This window comes from Thunnus albacares, chromosome 17 (genome assembly GCF_914725855.1).
Source record: "Thunnus albacares chromosome 17, fThuAlb1.1, whole genome shotgun sequence".
Classification (NCBI taxonomy): domain Eukaryota; kingdom Metazoa; phylum Chordata; class Actinopteri; order Scombriformes; family Scombridae; genus Thunnus; species Thunnus albacares.
This window is the reverse complement of record NC_058122.1, coordinates 16813526-16831071: the sequence shown is the minus strand read 5'-3', so window position 1 is coordinate 16831071 and position 17546 is coordinate 16813526. Positions and strand designations below refer to the sequence as shown.

Genomic DNA, 17546 nt, shown 5'->3' with positions numbered 1-17546 from the left:
AGACCTATTGATTTTAATTTAGTCTTGCCTTTTCTCAATACAAAAGGTTGGGGTAATTTGTGTTATTTAGTTATCTATTTAGTTATCTATGGTCACTATGTTGCCGTTGAAAACACAATTGAGTTACAGTAAAATAGTAAAGTGTCATTGTTATATTAGAATATTAGAATATTTCCGGATGTGTGGCCGTTTTCGCAAGAAAAAATAAATATTCAGCCTCCCCCAGCCAAATGTGGGTATTTAAATTTGAAATACAGCACCGGAAGTGCGACTTTCTATTCCCCTAACTTGACAATCAATCAATCCAGGAGCGCTACAGTCGTTGACACATACCAATATGATGACCCCCGGCCAAGAGAAAGACATATCTCCCTTCTCATGTTTTCATTTTTCCCCCCTCTTCAGATAAATCTGGAAATAATACATGGAATGTGTTTTGGTGGGATTTTGTTGTTGTTTTTTCCCCCCTACATTTTTCATCTTAAACTACATTTTAGGATGGTGGTAGCCATGGAGAGCCAGCACTTTACAAGAAAGGACTCAGCTGGAGAGCTTTTACGCATCCCACATCTTGGAGCGTCGGTGCAGATTACATTGTAGAAGCAGAGAAACAAAGTGTACAGAATATTAGGCTACAGTAGCTGCGCTTTGCGTGTTGACTGTGCATAATGAGATACGGACTGGTGGTTCTCACTGCGGGGTTTACAGGTTTGCTCAGTTTTAGCCTCCTCGCTGTGGCAATTGGGACTGATTACTGGTACATCATCGATGTGAATAAACCTAACTACACAGGTCCAGACGACCTGAGTTCCCATTCTGGACTTTGGAGAATTAATGAAGGTATGTCGCTTGCGGTTATTTAGATGGCACAAATCTTTACATATTCTAGGCTTTTCAAGAATGCTGAACTGTGATATAATATGCTGCACACCCTTTTTTCCCCAAATGTGTGAAATAACTTTTGCGCTGCTTTTCATATCATTTTGAGCAGCTATTATCATGTGGCATCAACATTTTTTGGCGTAACTGTTCAGTCTACTATTTTTAATTAACTTGTAATGTTTCCAATTTTGGATTTAGCAGGTTTCCTACTTGTGCAAATAAGATCAGTACTATTGATCGTTTGTGATGTTGACAAAAAAAAGATAAATCGATCCACATGTGATGGTGCTGAGATCTATCATTGTTCATGGATCATGGCAGACCCTGATGATGCTGCGTTGCCATGTTTATTGTCAGCAGTCCATAGCTGAGGCTATATGTGCCATGAATTATTCCTCATCACTCCACTGTAAGTGCAAAGTCAGGTGTAAAAACAGCTTGCGGTGAATCTCAGTTTTGTGACACTGATGTACAGAAACAATGACATTCCAGTGGTTTTAGCGTGGACAAATACTATGATAACAAAATCTCAGTCAGATTATTAAAAATTCCCAATTCATTCAGGGAATACACAGACTGCACAAACGTGCAGTCTGTGTATTCCCTGAATGAATAAATAATAAATCCCTATTTTATAGTTTCTTTTTTTTCTTTCTAAGTGATAACTGTATAACTGAGACTGTCCTGTACAGCAACTGCAGCCCCTCACATCTGTATCAGCCCCTGCATGCAGCTGCAGGTGAACAGGTGAGAGGCTGCAGAGACATTCTAAAGGATATTTGTCAACGCAGCTCCAATATAATCTGTTTATTGGCTGCTCAGCTTTAGGTACAGGAGGTGTCCAATTTGATGCGGGTGGTGCCCTGCAGTTCATTCAGTAAATGCCAAGTAATGAGACATCATAATGTTTGAAGCTCTTCAAGCACCGGTGTCACTCTGTAGGGAGTGGGGCATGTAGGACACAAATTCTTGCTGCAGAATTGTCACACATGCAGGACTGAGAAAATATGTATCAGGAATAAAAGTGTCCAACAGAGATCTGTTTTATTGATTTAATTAAATGATAGTGCAAGGTGCTCCATTTCATATTATGCTAATAATTATTTTTGCAGCTCTAGGACAAAAATGTGACAATGTTTGGTCTCATTGCTCTGTCTGCACACATGTGTGACCTTTTCCTTTGACATTTTCAGGAGCAAACAGGAGTTCAGTCATCCCTTCTTTTACAGCAAATATGTCCAGCCTGTCAGAGGCAGAGAGGCACCTTCTTGGTGAGTGGGTTTGTTTATTGGCTGCCAGAGAAGTTGATAAATAAATTGGTATGTCAGGGTTTTCTTATGATAATAACTAATAGGCCTAGTTGGCTGCCAAAAACATCCATTTATAAGCTCCAGTATGTTGTCAGAAAATCGAATCCAGGTCCAAACATCGAAATTTTGCAAAGGTTCATTTGAATTAAAAAGGTTCTGTTCTGATGTTGGATATAGAGAAAACAGTCGCTGTTTACAAGTTTGATAATAAAATACAGTAATAAATTGTCCACTGTGACAGATGCTATCTCAAGCAAGAAGTCTCAAGACTATTCAAGTTTATTTTCATACCGTACTGATGCATGGAAATGAAAAACCAATGGCTCCCTGGATGGTAGAAATCAATCTAAAAAATCACAGCTGCCTTTGCAGCACTCAGCAGTAATGTAAAATCCAGCTGATTTTGAAATCAAGGCTCTAAGATAAACAACATCATGGATAGTCTATTAAAATCTCAAAGCTCATTGTATGTTTATGTGTGTATACATCTTGGATTGTGTGTGTGTTCAGGCTTGCACAAGGTGGTGGTCATCGTGTTGCCTCTCAGCCTGGTCCTGCTTGTGTTTGGCTGGATCTTCGGACTTGTCAGTTCGTTGGCCTGCAGTCCAAACTTGCTGGCTGGAACGGCATCCTACTTTCTGGTCTGCAGTAAGTCCACACAGACTGTTTTTGTCTCAGCTTATAACAATAATATGCACGTTGTGAATGGGGTGGTCTGAAGCAAATCCCTTGCTTGGTTTTGTCAGCGTGTAAGATGTAGTATGTGGGTGGCACATGAGACACATACTAGAGCATTTTTGTGTGTGCTGACTTCACCTAGAGAACCTTGAAAATCCAATTTAACTCCTCACACTCACTAGTTTCACTTCACTTCTGTTTCACTTCTTTCTTAAGGCGACTGTTGGAGCCTCATTTCTCAGACATTAGCGGTGGAACATAATGATGACCAATGATGAGAAAACTGTGATTACTGTTGTGTAAATATTATATCTCACAGTTGACTGGAGAAGTCAGTTATACATCATACAGCTATATATTAAACATCTGTGTGAGAACAATAAAAAATCTCATTTTACTTAATTAAAATGAGCTAGGTAATGATCTTTTTGCTCAGTAGAGTGTGTGTAGATGGGGATTTTTATGGTGACAATAAGGAAAAAAAGGAGCAGAACACTTTTAAACTGGTGAAAGGGTACTATAACACTTGCATCTCCTTATTCAGTCCTTTTGTCTGTTTTTGTGAATAGACGCTACGTGATTGACTTGAGATATTGAAATGCAATTATAGTAGTGTGAGAAATGGTCTGACAAGGACGCCCATGTGCAAAATCTCAGTTTTGACACTCTTTCCCAAATAGTACCATGCTGTGGAATGGTGTGAATAAAAATAGTTTGTACTAGTACTAGAGATTTGCTAAGGGTATTTTTTTTTAGTTCCTAACTTTGCATAAAATAAATAATATATTCAGGTTAGTCCTTGATGAGCCTGGACATGCACAAAGACCCCAAACCGCCACGCATTCTCTGTATGGATGTGAACATGATTAACAGTATTGATCACAACATATGATTGCTAATCATGATGAAATTATTGCAGAGGAGCTCGTCCTTGACTGGAAGCTCTCAACAAAATAGAATTCCCTTTTTTGTTGAAATTGGTTGTAATCAAATGAACAGCTCATTCAATATATTGTGTACTGGAGAGTCATCTTTGAGCAGAAATTCTGGGTTTGGTCGACACAGTAAGGATTGCTGATATGCTGGTTCCTTAAATGGCCAAATAAAGATGCACCTTCATCAGCAATGCAATACAGAAAGATGGCTCTTGGATTAGGTCTGAACTCAAAGAAAATGACTTTTTGAATCTAGATTTGGGTATGGTTGAGAGTGAATGCATGAATCTGTCACAGAGGTAAAAGGACTTATTATATACTTTGCCATCTCTGCTGACAGGCACAGCTTCCCATGTTACACAGAAGAGACAGCTAATTTCATGCTTTGCACCAAATGCCCTGACCGCATCTCTTCATGAAAAGGTCTGCAAGCACTAAGCTCTTCTACCTTCAAAACGGCCTCTGATATAATGCAAACAGAAAAGGGGTAATGGATGTCAGCATTTCGTTCTGTTTTTTTTTCTCCCTGTCTTATTTAATGCATTAGAAGCATATTTCTGAGTTTGATATTGTAGTGTGAGAGATGGTATGTCCAAATACAAGATTTATGTTGAGGTTTGTGTCAATAGGTCTTTGAAATTGCACTCTGAATCCTCACATCACATCGCACACTATTGATCAATCTGTCTCTTTGGAAAAATTCTGGGAAAAAACACATTTATTTCTATTTTGGACAATATGTATTACTTCCTCTTGATTTTGCAGCTCAGGATAATTTTAAAAAACTAACTTCAATCTATTCAAATGTTAAAATTGGTATTGCTTTTCTGAGTGAGCATAATAGATGTTTAGCAAATTGTTGGTGTGGTATTGGTGCACAGCCAGGACCCAATGAAAATAATGAAAGGGAACTATACAAGACATACTGTACACAGGAGACTACACATATAAAATTTATGTCGACTAGAATTAAAGGTGAAATGTTTCCCATATGGGAACACTAATCATCAGCAATGGATACCTGAGTGCATGGCAAACTGTGTTCATGAAGACTTTCAAATCAGTGAAGGTATTTTCATCAATTCTTCCCAACAGACACAATTACCACTGTAATTTAACAAGTTAAAGTCTATATGAGAATCATTTGCCTACTCCCTAACCAACCAAAGAAATCTTCAGGTTCATTAAGACCTCTATAAAGAGAGGCTTCGGATTTATAATTTGGAACTGAGAAATGCAAGGCAGTCCTTCTTCTCTGACATAATTGCCAAAAACAATAATAATGCACATGCCTTGTTTGCTACTGTCGACAGGCTAACAATCCTTCCTGTCTCAGTAGCCTCTGAACTTCTATCCACCAGGACCTGCAATGAATTTGCCTCCTTCACTGACAAAATTCAGAAAGTTAAGACAAGCAATCGGTGCCTTCATATCTAGTACAGGTTATGTGTTGTCCCTGTGTCCACTTAAATTCAATTCAAATACCATGACATAATTTTATCAACCATAACATTTTGGAGGACATTATACAACATCTGAAATCATCCTCCTGCTGCCTTGATATTCTGCCAACAGGCTTTTTCGAAAATGTTTCAAATTGCATAGCCTCAGATCTTCTACAAATTGTCAACATGCCTCTTCTCTCAAGTTTCTTCCCACAGGCCCTGAAAACTGCCATCATCAAGCCAGTCTTAAAAAAGAACAATCTAGATACCTCACTAATGAACAATTACAGGCCCATATCAAATCTCCTGTTTTTAAGTAAAATAATTGAAACAGCTGTTTTTTAACAGCTGAACAACGTCTTGGCACTAAACAACTGTTTTGATGTCTTCCAGTCAGGATTTCAACCACACCACAGTACTGGGACTGCGCTTGTTAAGGTCTTCAATGACATCTACTTAAACACAGACAGCGGCAGAATTTCAGTCTTAGTATTACTGGTTCTCAGTGCTGCATTCGACACAGTCAACCACAATATATTACCAAACTGACTGGAAAACTGGGTGGGACTTTTTGGCACAGTACTAAACTTTATGTCAATAGGTAATTACACATCTGAGTGGACAAAAATGACATGTGGATTCCCCGAGGCTCCATTCTGGTGGAGATCGTTGTCCGGTTCGTCAACGTCCCACGGTAGCCTGGCTGTCAACATCTGTCCACCGGGATTTCCCACAAGTGACGACCATCATGGTGGGATGTGTTGGGCTAACACTGCCACCTAGCTTCCTCTCAAGCTGGTGATCCATCTCCATGAGGGTTTTTATGGCCCAGTTTGCCCGGCTCAGGTGGCTTTTGTGTCACCCCCCTTCCCAGACATCTGGCAGTGTGTGGAGGCATCCTGGCAGCAGCCATTAAAGAAAATAAGCCCTGGTTGCACGTTTGGCGGATTTTCTCAGGGTGCGGAGCTGCATGGAGGTTAATTTCCCTGGCACCCTCGCCGCCCACCGTCAGCCGGCTGGTCAGCAAGCACAAAGCTGCTACCACCGGTACGATGCGACAAGGAGACACTGGAACATTTTGACAAATTTTTCCAGCTGGGTGCACAGCTGGCCGTAGCAGCCAACAACTTGGGTGTGTTGGGCGTTTTACTCGCATCTTTGCAGCAAAACGGTGTCACGTTGCATTATCTCTCCGTCAGGGAGAAATGCACCTGATGCACGCTTATCCCAGAGTGAGGGGTGTGCATGTGTGGCGTGTTCTTCCTCATCAATCTCCACACAGGAGTTGAGGCTGATTGAACACAGTAACACAAAGTCTGCTGCTGTGTTCACAGAGCGGGCAGCAGTATTGTGCTCACAGACTGCCCCGCTGGCTCAGCTCCTTTCACATTGGCCTTTTCTCTGCAGTAATGTCCAGAGACATCACAGTGCTGAACCAGTGCATGAGCTCTAACGTTTAGCATGATGCTGTCAGAAACCACACCTCATCCGAGGTAGCAGACTAACACACTTGCTCCCCGTTTTTATGGCCACCGTTACCATTTTGCCTCTGAATGGTGTGCACAATGCGTCCCTTTGATTATGAGCGAAGCATCAGAGCGCTTTATCGGAGAAATACACCTAACACATGCTTAACACAAAGGGAGGGGAGTATGTTTGTGTCATGTTCTCCCTCATCAATCTCCACACAAGAGATGAGGAGGACTGAACACAATGACACGAATATTGCTGCTGCTATGTTTACATCACGGCCGGCAGTGGTGTGTTCATGGACTTTCCTGCCAGCTCGGCCCTTTCTGTACTAGCCCCCCATGGGCCAAATTCCCGTTTGTGGAGGGTTTGGTGATGGAGATGGCCAAAGCAGGATATCACAGCTTCCTGACTGCCACTATGCAGCTAGTCGCTCGCCCCCTGACGCAATTTTACGGGGTGTGGCATTGCGAGTGTGCATTGACTGAGTGGATGGACAGGACACTGAAACTAGTTTATTCTCTCCAGTTCTGCCGTGTTCCTCTTCCGTTCATGGGCCTGTTACAGAAACAGGTTGTGTCTGTCATTCCCACTCATAACAGACAGAAGGGGTTTTACTTCTCAAGAAGATGGGAGATTTCAGACCTCTGTACCCTAAACCAGTGCATCGCCCACAAAACGTTTCACATGCTAAACATCCAGCGGTTACTAGAATTGATTCAGCCTGGCAACTGGTTCACCATCATCAACCTGAAGGATTCATACTTTCATGTCAAGGTGGTGCCGAAATACAGGAAGTTCCTGCATTTCAGCTTCCAGAGGATAGCCTATGAGTACATTGGTTTGGCTATTCCCTGGTCCCCTGTACCTTCAGAAGATGTGTGGACACAGTGCTTCAGCCGTTGCATGACCAAGGTGCGAGGAACTAGAAGGAGAGCAACCCCCAGCCACAACAACAGGTGGAATATCTGGGGATTTTGCTCAACTCATGCAGACTGTGGGCTGCCCTGTTGGAATTCAGACAGACAGCCCTACTCTAGGCAGCTCACAAAGTGTGGTGCGGTGCAGCAGTGATGGCATTGACCATCATGCAGGCATTGGGGTTCATGGCAGCAGCCCACCAGGTGGTGTCGCTGGGACTGTTCCTCATGCGACACCTGCAGAGGTGAATCACCAGCCTTCTCTTGGGTCCCAAGAAGCACAAGTACTGCTTGGTGACCATTCCCCCCTCAGTGCAGGATGACCTGTAATACTGGGGGTCTCCACAGCACCTGTCACAGGGAACACCACTGGGATGAGTGACTTCCTACATCACAGTGTTCATGGACGCATCCCTGATGGGGTGGGGAGAGACTTGCCTGCGGAGATCCGGCAGAGAGCTGACACATCAACCTCTTTGAACTCCAGGCCATACAGGGACACATGTAAGACATGTGTTAGTGAGGGCTGACAACTGCACCAAGATGTCCTACATCAACAGGCAGGGCAGAGTTCAGTCCACTGCCCTGTTGAGGATGAAGGAGGACCTGTTGAGATGGGCCTCAGAGCGTTTGTTGTCTCTGAAGGTGCTCCAGGTCCTGGGACTGGAGAACAGGGGGGCCGACCTCATATAGAGGGGCAGCCCCCCCAGCAGATGAGTGGAGGCTTCACCCCAACTGGTGAAGCAGATCTGGGCCTGGTTTGGGAAGGTGGAAATGGATCTGTTCGCCAACCGGCACAACACCCACTGTCCCCTGTATTTTGCAGTGTTTGGTGGACAGAGGGCTGTCTCATGCCAATATTAAAGTGTATGCAGCAGCCGTCTCTTGCTATCACAACAGTTTTGGTGACAGACCAGTCTTTAGCCACCCTCTTGTGAAATGCCTCTTGCAGGGGGTCAGGAGACAACGCCTAATGATGCGTGCCTCTACCCCCCAATGGGAACTGCCTCTGGTGTCAAGGCTCTGTTCAGGGATCCTTACAAGCCTCTGGAGCACTCCTCTATGAAGACACTGTCAGTCAAGACAGCTTTGCTGCTTGCTGTGACCTCAGCTAAGAGAGTGTGTGAGCTAAGCACCCTGTCGGTTCAACCCAGCTGCATGCTGCTTCACTGTGACCACAGTGGAGCTACTCTCAGACAAAATCCCTCCTTTGTTCCCAAGAACATATGGAGTTCTTCTAGGTCGAGGGTTATTCAGCTGGATGCATTTTGCCCTTCACCCCACATGTAGGCTCCTTTTCACAGTCTTTGCTTGATGGATTGACCCAAGACTGGTGAAAAAGGTGGATGTGTGTGTCAGCTGTGTTTCACCTGACCTCCTCTGGGCATGATACACCCACATTTTTCCCATGCTCCAGGATAACCTGGGGAATGAGGTGTGCAGAGGGTCTATTGTGTAACCGTAGACCCCTGTAAGGTTAGGCCATGGCCTCACCCAGTTCAATGGTATACTATCTCAGTTGGCTGGGGCGCCCTAATTCTCCGCTGTGGCGGCCTAGACTATAGAAGTAGGTGGGCTGTGGTAACTAACCTTTAGGTCAGTATCAGTGGGGCTGAGTTGGATGTTATGGCATGGCAGGGAGTTCATTCATCGGGCTCCACCCTCTGTACCCATAGAGTTCAGTGGAGGGTCCGCCTGTGTAAGATAGTACAAAGGTTATGATATTGTAACCTTAGTTTTATTAGCACAGTCAGAGCCCTCCACCTATGGGCCCTGCCACTCCTACACCACTTAAAGAGGTTGTGGGATGCTGGACAGCGGGCATGCTGCCTTATATACTGTGGGCTCCACACGTATTCTGGTAGGCATGTCCTGATTGGCCAGCTATGTTTATGCAAAGTTCAGTGGGCAAATACATGCATGTGGTTGGAGGAGAGTGGTACCCATAGAGCTGAGTGGAGGGCTCCGCCTGTGCTAATAGAAATTGGGTTACAATATCGTAACTGTCATTCTCAGATCTTTACACTGGCTTCCTGTCTGTCAATAACCTGACGTGTCAGATGGTTTGTTACACAGAACCATCTGAGAAGTTGTTCTTGGAAACTGTTTGGAAAAGGACAGACACGGCAAGTATTTTTTGAGAATGCTCAAAAAATACTTGGCTGGTGACCGGATGAACCTGGCTATCACTGTCTTACCTTGCGAGACAGCTGGATTCGCGAGATCATGTGAGAATGCTCATAGGACACTGATTGGTCTGAACCACCAGTTGTTCGGACACAAGCACATAACTTGAGGCCTGACAAGATGGATTCTTGCGTGATCTTGTAATGTTGTGATCTCGCGAATCTAGCTGTCCACAAATTCCCAGAAAACTGTAGATGTGCTGTAAGTTAACTTTAACTTTATTGTAGCTTATTTTTCATTTCTATTATCTTTACTTTTGAATAACTATTTTAAATGTATTTAAATGTCCTTTTATAATGTGTTTCTTTTGCACTTTGGCTTAATGCTCTTTGAATGAGCACTTTGAATTGCATTATCGTTGAAATGTGCTATACAAATAAACTTTACCAAAGAAAGGTATCCAGAACTGCTGAACCTCTTTGATCACCATTTATGACATTTTCACTTACCAACCAGTTCTTTCTTTCTTTCTTTCTTTCTTCCCTACTTTGGTATGCACATTAAACACACTACTTGATAGACACTGAGAAACAATCCCATAGAGAGACAAGAGAGACAGTTGTGATTTCAAGTGATAAGTAATTATCAGAGGCTAATTGCAGCAGTGTGGAGTGATTTTGCCTTCCTTGGTGCCAAGGTAAAGGCCATTCTGAATTGTACATGTAGTGGGGTCTACTCAGTATTTAAAAGTTCTATGTAGAATTGTGAAGCAATTTACCTATATTAATCATTTTTTATTGCCAGTGAGTGAACGGGTAGTAATGTAACGTAAAAAATGAGACCTTCTTTTGGACTTATTTCTATGTGAAGGATCTGGGCCGAGTCTCCCACTCCCGAGCACACACACAGCTAAAACAACATTATTTCCTCAACAAAGGAACAGAAAACAAGCTCCAGAGCGATAGCAGAACATACCTTCCACCTTTTGTTTTTTCTACTGGAATTCCAAGGGTGGTAATAAGCACATATGTCACCTCATTGCACTTCATTGCATCTCATTGCACCTCATTGCACCTCATTTATTGGCCACAGGTGTCACTAATGAGAAGGAATTTCTGATTCTTACAAATAGAACCTTTAAGGATTTTTGGGGTTGTGTTATTCTTGCCAGTCCATCTCTACGATAATTGTTATGCAAAATATTTCATCTGTCCATTTGGGAACACCAGAAATGTTTAAAAAAATACGGTAGTAATTTCATACTTATACCACAGATCCTGACTGAATGTAGAAGCACCTTGTTAAAATAATTTGCATATGAATAAGAAAAATGTTTTTCTTGAAGGTGCTATAAATCCTTAATGCCCAAGGATTATACTAATTGCTTCATGTTAATGGGCTAACAGGCTTAAGCTTATATTATATAATAGCATCAATGAGTTATGTGAAGACAATTATGTTGGAAAAAGAATATTTGCTAATTAATGCATTATTATCTTAATGACCTCATTGTAGAAACAGGTTAAGTGTAATATATCATGGTGATTATGGTGAGTGATTTGGAAGCTCAGTGTCCTCATGCTCAGAGAATTCATTCCATGTCCTCAAGATGGATCCATTTCCATTTTACAGGTTCAGTGCAATGTGTCAAAAACTGAAAGGTTTTGTTTTCCAGTGGTGCCATCTGTCTGTTTCTGTGCATCAACAGGTCTTTTCACCTTGGCGGGGGTCAGCATCTACATCAGATACTCGAATCAGGCTATGGAGGAGTTCCAGCGGATCGTGTCCCCAGAGAACCTTGCCTACGTGGATGTGTCGTTTGGCTGGTCCTTAGCCACAGCCTGGCTTTCCTACAGTCTGGAGGTGGCCACTGGCCTGCTGCTCATGCTAGCTGCCAGAATAAGTCAGAGGAAGGGACATTATGACTCTGGTGTAGCCATTGCCATGTTATAGATTGAAGTATTCTTATGCCCAAGTGAAACTAAAATCCCACAGATTGGATGATATTTTATTGCTGTTTTCATTTATTCAGCTATTTATTTTTGTTACTGGAAAAATACTTGAGTGGTGATTTTGAACATCTATTTCTTCTTTGTTTTTGCTGGCTTGTTGTGAAGCTTGCTACCTTTCATCTGCTTAATATAATTTTCTGTCCATTGTCCTAGTCCACAATGATGCTATAAATGTGGCCAAGCAAACAGAAAAAAAGGCTAACCATTCACAGTGTTATTGCTGCAGAGATTAACAGTGTTTTCTTTCTTTGGATGTATTCATGCGTTTTTTTTTTAATGATAATTTCAGTTTTGTGTTGTCAGGTTCTGGTAAATGTGTATTTCCAGCTGATAGCCATTACATAGACTATGTACAAAATGCTGTAAGACTCACATTTCATTCAGCAATAGGCTTTCTGTGAGATGTGTTTTGAAACATGTTTGTAATTTACAGAGAGCAGTTTTAAACCACGACCCAAATGCAAGTCCATTGCCCTGCAATGGACATGGGAAAAACAAACGGTTTAGTTGTATGCGATCATTTCCTTTTTGATGCATGCTCAGGCTTGTACACTTGAGGAGGTCCTCCCTACCTCTTGTGTACCCATATATTTTTACTGCATTTAAATATGATCTACATCAGTAGTTCATGGGATCTCATTCAAGTGAAAACATTGCTGATTCTGCAGCAGTTTACCAGGAAAGCACCAGTCAAGAGTCAGTGTAGCCTCTAGTATTTCATAACAGAACAGCTGCTGCATTGTAGCTTCATGTGCCAAATTCATTTGCATTTCACAGCATTTGAAAAGCAGTTAGCACTTTTATGTGTCATTTCAAAGTTAAAACAGTGATGGCTGCTGACTGTTGTGACTTTTAGAGATACTTCTAAAATGTTAGTGTTGTGCCTCCTGCTTGCAAACTTCATTCCTACAGGTGAATGCATTAATCACGTAAACAGGGCTGAAAAAGAGTGCACTCTTGGGGACCTGCAAGCTGTTTTTAGCAGTACAGAATATGTGCATGTGTTGCTTGCTGCCCAGCAGTAGTTAATTACTAGATATTGTAATTCACTGTCTGCGCTGCCCATTGCTAGGAATTAGTCCTCTCAGCATACTGGAAGTCAATAAGACACTGAAAATACAACATTTAGCACTTGCAATGCTGTAAAATTTACTGTGTTGTTGTTCTCTTTTCACAATTGTAACAAACCTTTCTTATGCTTGAATAACTGAACAGCCTTACTTTTTAATGTTTACTGTGATATAAAAACATCAGTCTAGTTGTAGTGTGAAAGCATTCTGTAATGGGCAACAGAAAAAGGCCACAGTCATCAAATGCTTTCAAATGTTAGTAGCACACTGTAATCACATTGCACAAAATGTCCTCAAAAGTTGTTTGTTGTGAGACAATAAGATCATATAAAACATGATGATAATATGCTCACTGTATATTTGTGTAGCAGTGTAAAGAATTGCCACAGACAGCCCCATAAGAATTCAGAAAAGTCTGACCAATATGTTGTAACATTGTTGTTTATAAAAGCTACAATTATCCAAAAATAAAACATAGCCTCCCTATGTTTTCCTTAGTAGAGGGACAATTTCTACTTGTTATTCAAAACAAAAGTGAGAATACAGCTGTGAGCTGCAATGCAGGGGCAGGCAAAAGCATTTGAAGCAGAGTATACAGGTACAATGGGCAATTTTTATCAAGATTTGAGAAGGTATTTGCAAAGACAGGCCCACTTCCTGTTTGTTTTTAATGACAAAGTGTGACAGCCAAGGGATCTGAAGTAAATGACGTTAGTGTTCCTGACAGTTTTCTAGAAATTTACATTCACTACCAGAAGAAACCGATGTATTTATTCAGATGTCTCTCATTGTGACTCATGATAAATGACTGTAGTGTGAAAAATCTAAATTCAGTTCATGTTTTCAATGTTTTCTAAAAACGTACACAAAAAGAAAAAAGATTGCTCTTGTGGCCAAATGATTTTACTGAAATTAACCCGACTACATTGATGATTTTGTCATTTTTGTCAAGTTAATTGATACATCAAGAAGTTTAAGTGTTGCAGGCCTAAACTGAGATAAACCATCAAATAATAGTACCGTAAGTGGGATTATTGACCTCAAGATGTGGACCTTTTCTAACCCACCTCTAAATTACACTGCTCAGCACTGTAACGGGAGAAGCAGTGCAAAATGTCTGCTAAGGGGGCTCATGACAGAGATAGATGCTATAGCATTAAAAGGTGCGCTTATGTTTGCCTAAATGTGATTTATAACATGATTTAATGTGCCTCAGCTAGTGAATCAAAATCCAAACCATGAAACATTGTGTCCACTCAGCTGTTTGTTTGGCAGCCTCCTTCCCAGTAAGCCTGAAGAGAAAGCTATAAAGACAGAACCAAAGCACAGAGGCTCAGTCTTGCAGTCTTCCTTTTATATATTAGGCCAGCTGAAATCCCATTAAACTTTTATGGAACACAATAATTCAATCCAGTCTGGCAGACGAACACCAAAGTTGGTGCGAAGCCATTACTCTTTGGGTTGTGCCCTTGTCTTTGACAGAGTGCAGTAATTTTGACTGGACAACCTCTAGGCTCTCAGGTTTAGGAATTTATTGAAGAAACACAACCTATTTTTATCAGAACCACTTTCCTGATCAAAATTTCTCCTTGAGCCGCTGTTTTTTTTTTTTTGAACTCCTAAACATGTAATCAATCAATACATTCATAAATCAATCCTCTGCTTCCCTGTGTGATTGCTCATTTTACACATTTTAGGTGTGGCTCATTTTTGCTCTGCTCAACAAAAGTCAATGGGCAACATTATTGCTGTATATTGCTCTAATAGACATTTGTAGCCATCCAGGGTTTTAACATAATACATTACATATTATCACACTCAGTGTGAGAGCTCATAGTGTTAAATGGACCCTAATATGTATCTATAACATAACATACAACATTCACAGTATACAACAAATTGTAGTGAAAAACATTGCCTTAGGGAAATATTAGAAACATTTTATTTAAATGATGAAAATGCTGATGTAAGACATTGAGCATAAACTAAAACGGTCTTTTGATTTATTGTATGAAACAAGTGTGTTGTACCTCAAATGCTGATCAGGTCATTGCTTTCTTTCCGTAGGTCTATCATGAATAAATAAGCCAATCAATAAAATGTTACAGAAAAGTGAATGTATCACCACCTCGAGGGCATCAATCTTTCTTACTGAATGTAAAACACATTTTCACATTGCTGAGAAGTATTTTGCCCCTGTGGAGAGCCATGTTATGAAATTGATGGAGCGTTGTTAAATTAAAGCACACTCAGAGAACAGGAGAGGTTCAGTTATTTACCACAATGGGGAAACTATTATATTTTAATCAGTAAATTTGAGTTAATGGATTGCCAACTATTGTTGAGGAATTTGAACTCACATCAACACATGCCATCAGCACTTTTGATAGAGAATATCACCCCTGCGGTTGCACATCATTAACTGCCAGCTCATTATACTGCTGTGACTATGCTTTCATTTCACATAAATACTATGTCGAGCTGCAACTATTAATGGCAGGGGTCAGCAGAGAGTGCAGGGAAACACTGATTGTCTTTAAATGTGTAATCCTGAAACAAGACTCTTCTTTAATATAGAGCCTTACATGAAAGGCTCTCAACAGATGCAGCACACTGTGGGATATGCTTTGGTGAAATTTATACGAGGATAACAGTCCTGAAGAGGCAACTGAAAGAGAGCTACTGTACAGCCTTCAGATCTTAAAGCGCATCCATTTGGGAACATACATATATATATATATGTATATGTTCTTATATGGAAATGAAGACAGAGTGATTCACGTGGTCAATTCTGCTATTTTTCTCAGATTTTCACTCCTTTTCTTCCAGAACTCAGCTGGGTTACAAGGGTACCAATGATGAATTCTCCGACACGTTCATCTCTGCATTCTGATTAAGACCATCTTTCTTCCATGTTGTGGTAGCTACTTAAATCCTTAACCTGTTTCGACACTTCACCACATCGCATTGCTTCATTCTAGCTCCGCAATTCAGGGCCATGGGTAGCTGATGGTCTCAGGATTGAGTGGTCTCATAAAACAAGGAGGGACTCAATCCCTGGAGGAACGTGAATGTGTTTTTCCCTACCTGAGAACCACTTGAAAAGTTAATTAGAGCTGTCTCTTGCTCAGTGAGCACCAATAGTAATGGTATCATTCAAGAAATTGAAGATGCAATGGATGTCATTTTAATATATGCCTTTCAGATAAGTGATGAAATAGAAGAAATAGCTGAAACAAGGATAAATGCATAAATCATGTGACACACTGACACACAAATACACAAACACAAGAGGAAAGGTCAAGAATAGTGAAACGCAAAGACTGATGGACAAAGCTGCGGACTTGAGGCTGGAGACTTGGCTTGATTCTTGAATCAACTTGTCCAGCTTTACCCTTCAAAATTCTGAGATCATAAAAATAAATGAGATGTATGCAACATCAGACAGGACTTGTATAGCCGTGCCACACAGATTCCACATTTTTATTATTAAGCCTATAATTCAGCAGCTGAATTAAAACCACTCAATGGAATAAAATGAAGAACTTAATCGTTTTTTTTTTTTTCCTTTATGTTCAGCAAGTTTTGATTAATGTTATGGCTTGGTTCTCTGCAGGTCCACAATGTGTTATAGCATCACATATATTTATCTGGTACTTTCTGCTTTGAATTATTGATGCTCATGTGGTTCTTAATTTTATCATATTGTTGAAAATGAGAGCATTGATGCTTCTCCAACTATATATTGTACCAAAAGTTAACAGACACTGTATTTTATCTGTCCAATTACACTTTTACACTCACAATCATGAGACAACAGACCACAAACCAGGCAGGTGTCCAACTAATTTTGTGTGTTTAACTATCATATACTATAGTTATATAGTGTAGTAAACTAACCATAAAATGTATTAGCTACACTTATAAGCTTATTTAGCCAAACTTTTTCCTGTAAGAGCAAAGGTTGTGAAAAAGGTTTTAGAGTATCTGAAGTGTGCCACTGTATGAATACCTATATATATATATATATGTGTGTGTGTGTGTGTGTGTGTGTGTGTGTGTGTGTGTGTGTGTATATATATATATATATATATATATATATGTGTGTGTGTGTGTGTGTGTGTGTATATTTATATATATACACATACATACAGTGGCACACTTTAGATTCTCAAAACCTTTCTATATGTATAATGTATATTTATATATATCATTGTAATGGTCATCGTTCAAAGACCTATTACTTGCATATTAACTTGTGTTTTGCCGATGAAGACATGACTTGGAACCAAAATCTTTGAACAGCTGACAAAAGAAGCATAACATCATATTTTTATAAATTCCTCAATCCCTTCAGCCGAGGAGGTAGAGAACAGGAAAGCCTCCCTGGGTGCTCTGGTGGTTTAAATAGAGAAATAGCATAATGTCTCTACATAATTTAATATGACGAAAATATTGGAAAAAGTATGATTTAAGACAGGATGATCAAAACAAAAGCAGAGAGATAGAATATAATGAAAGGTAGGATGGATCATATACTGTAGTACCCTGAATAGAATAGTCCCACTTCCTGTTAAAGAAAGCTGCACAATGCTGTCAGCCACGACCCAATGAAAGAGAAAGTAGAGAGGGCAGGGAGGGTGCTGCACAAATGGCTTTATTTTTCCTCCACCTTTGTCTTCCTCTTTCTGCCTGCC

At 40.7% G+C, this 17546-nt stretch overlaps 1 protein-coding gene across 1 annotated transcript; it reads left to right on the top strand.

The window, feature by feature from the left end:
* Positions 1–312: 312 nt before the first annotated feature.
* LOC122967187 (transmembrane protein 235) lies at positions 313–14435 on the top strand. Its single transcript, XM_044331711.1, has 4 exons — positions 313–840; positions 2076–2153; positions 2703–2840; positions 11476–14435. Exons 1-4 carry the CDS (start codon positions 669–671, stop codon positions 11718–11720), a joined length of 633 nt encoding a protein of 210 aa, XP_044187646.1. The 5' UTR covers positions 313–668; the 3' UTR covers positions 11721–14435.
* Positions 14436–17546: the final 3111 nt, after the last annotated feature.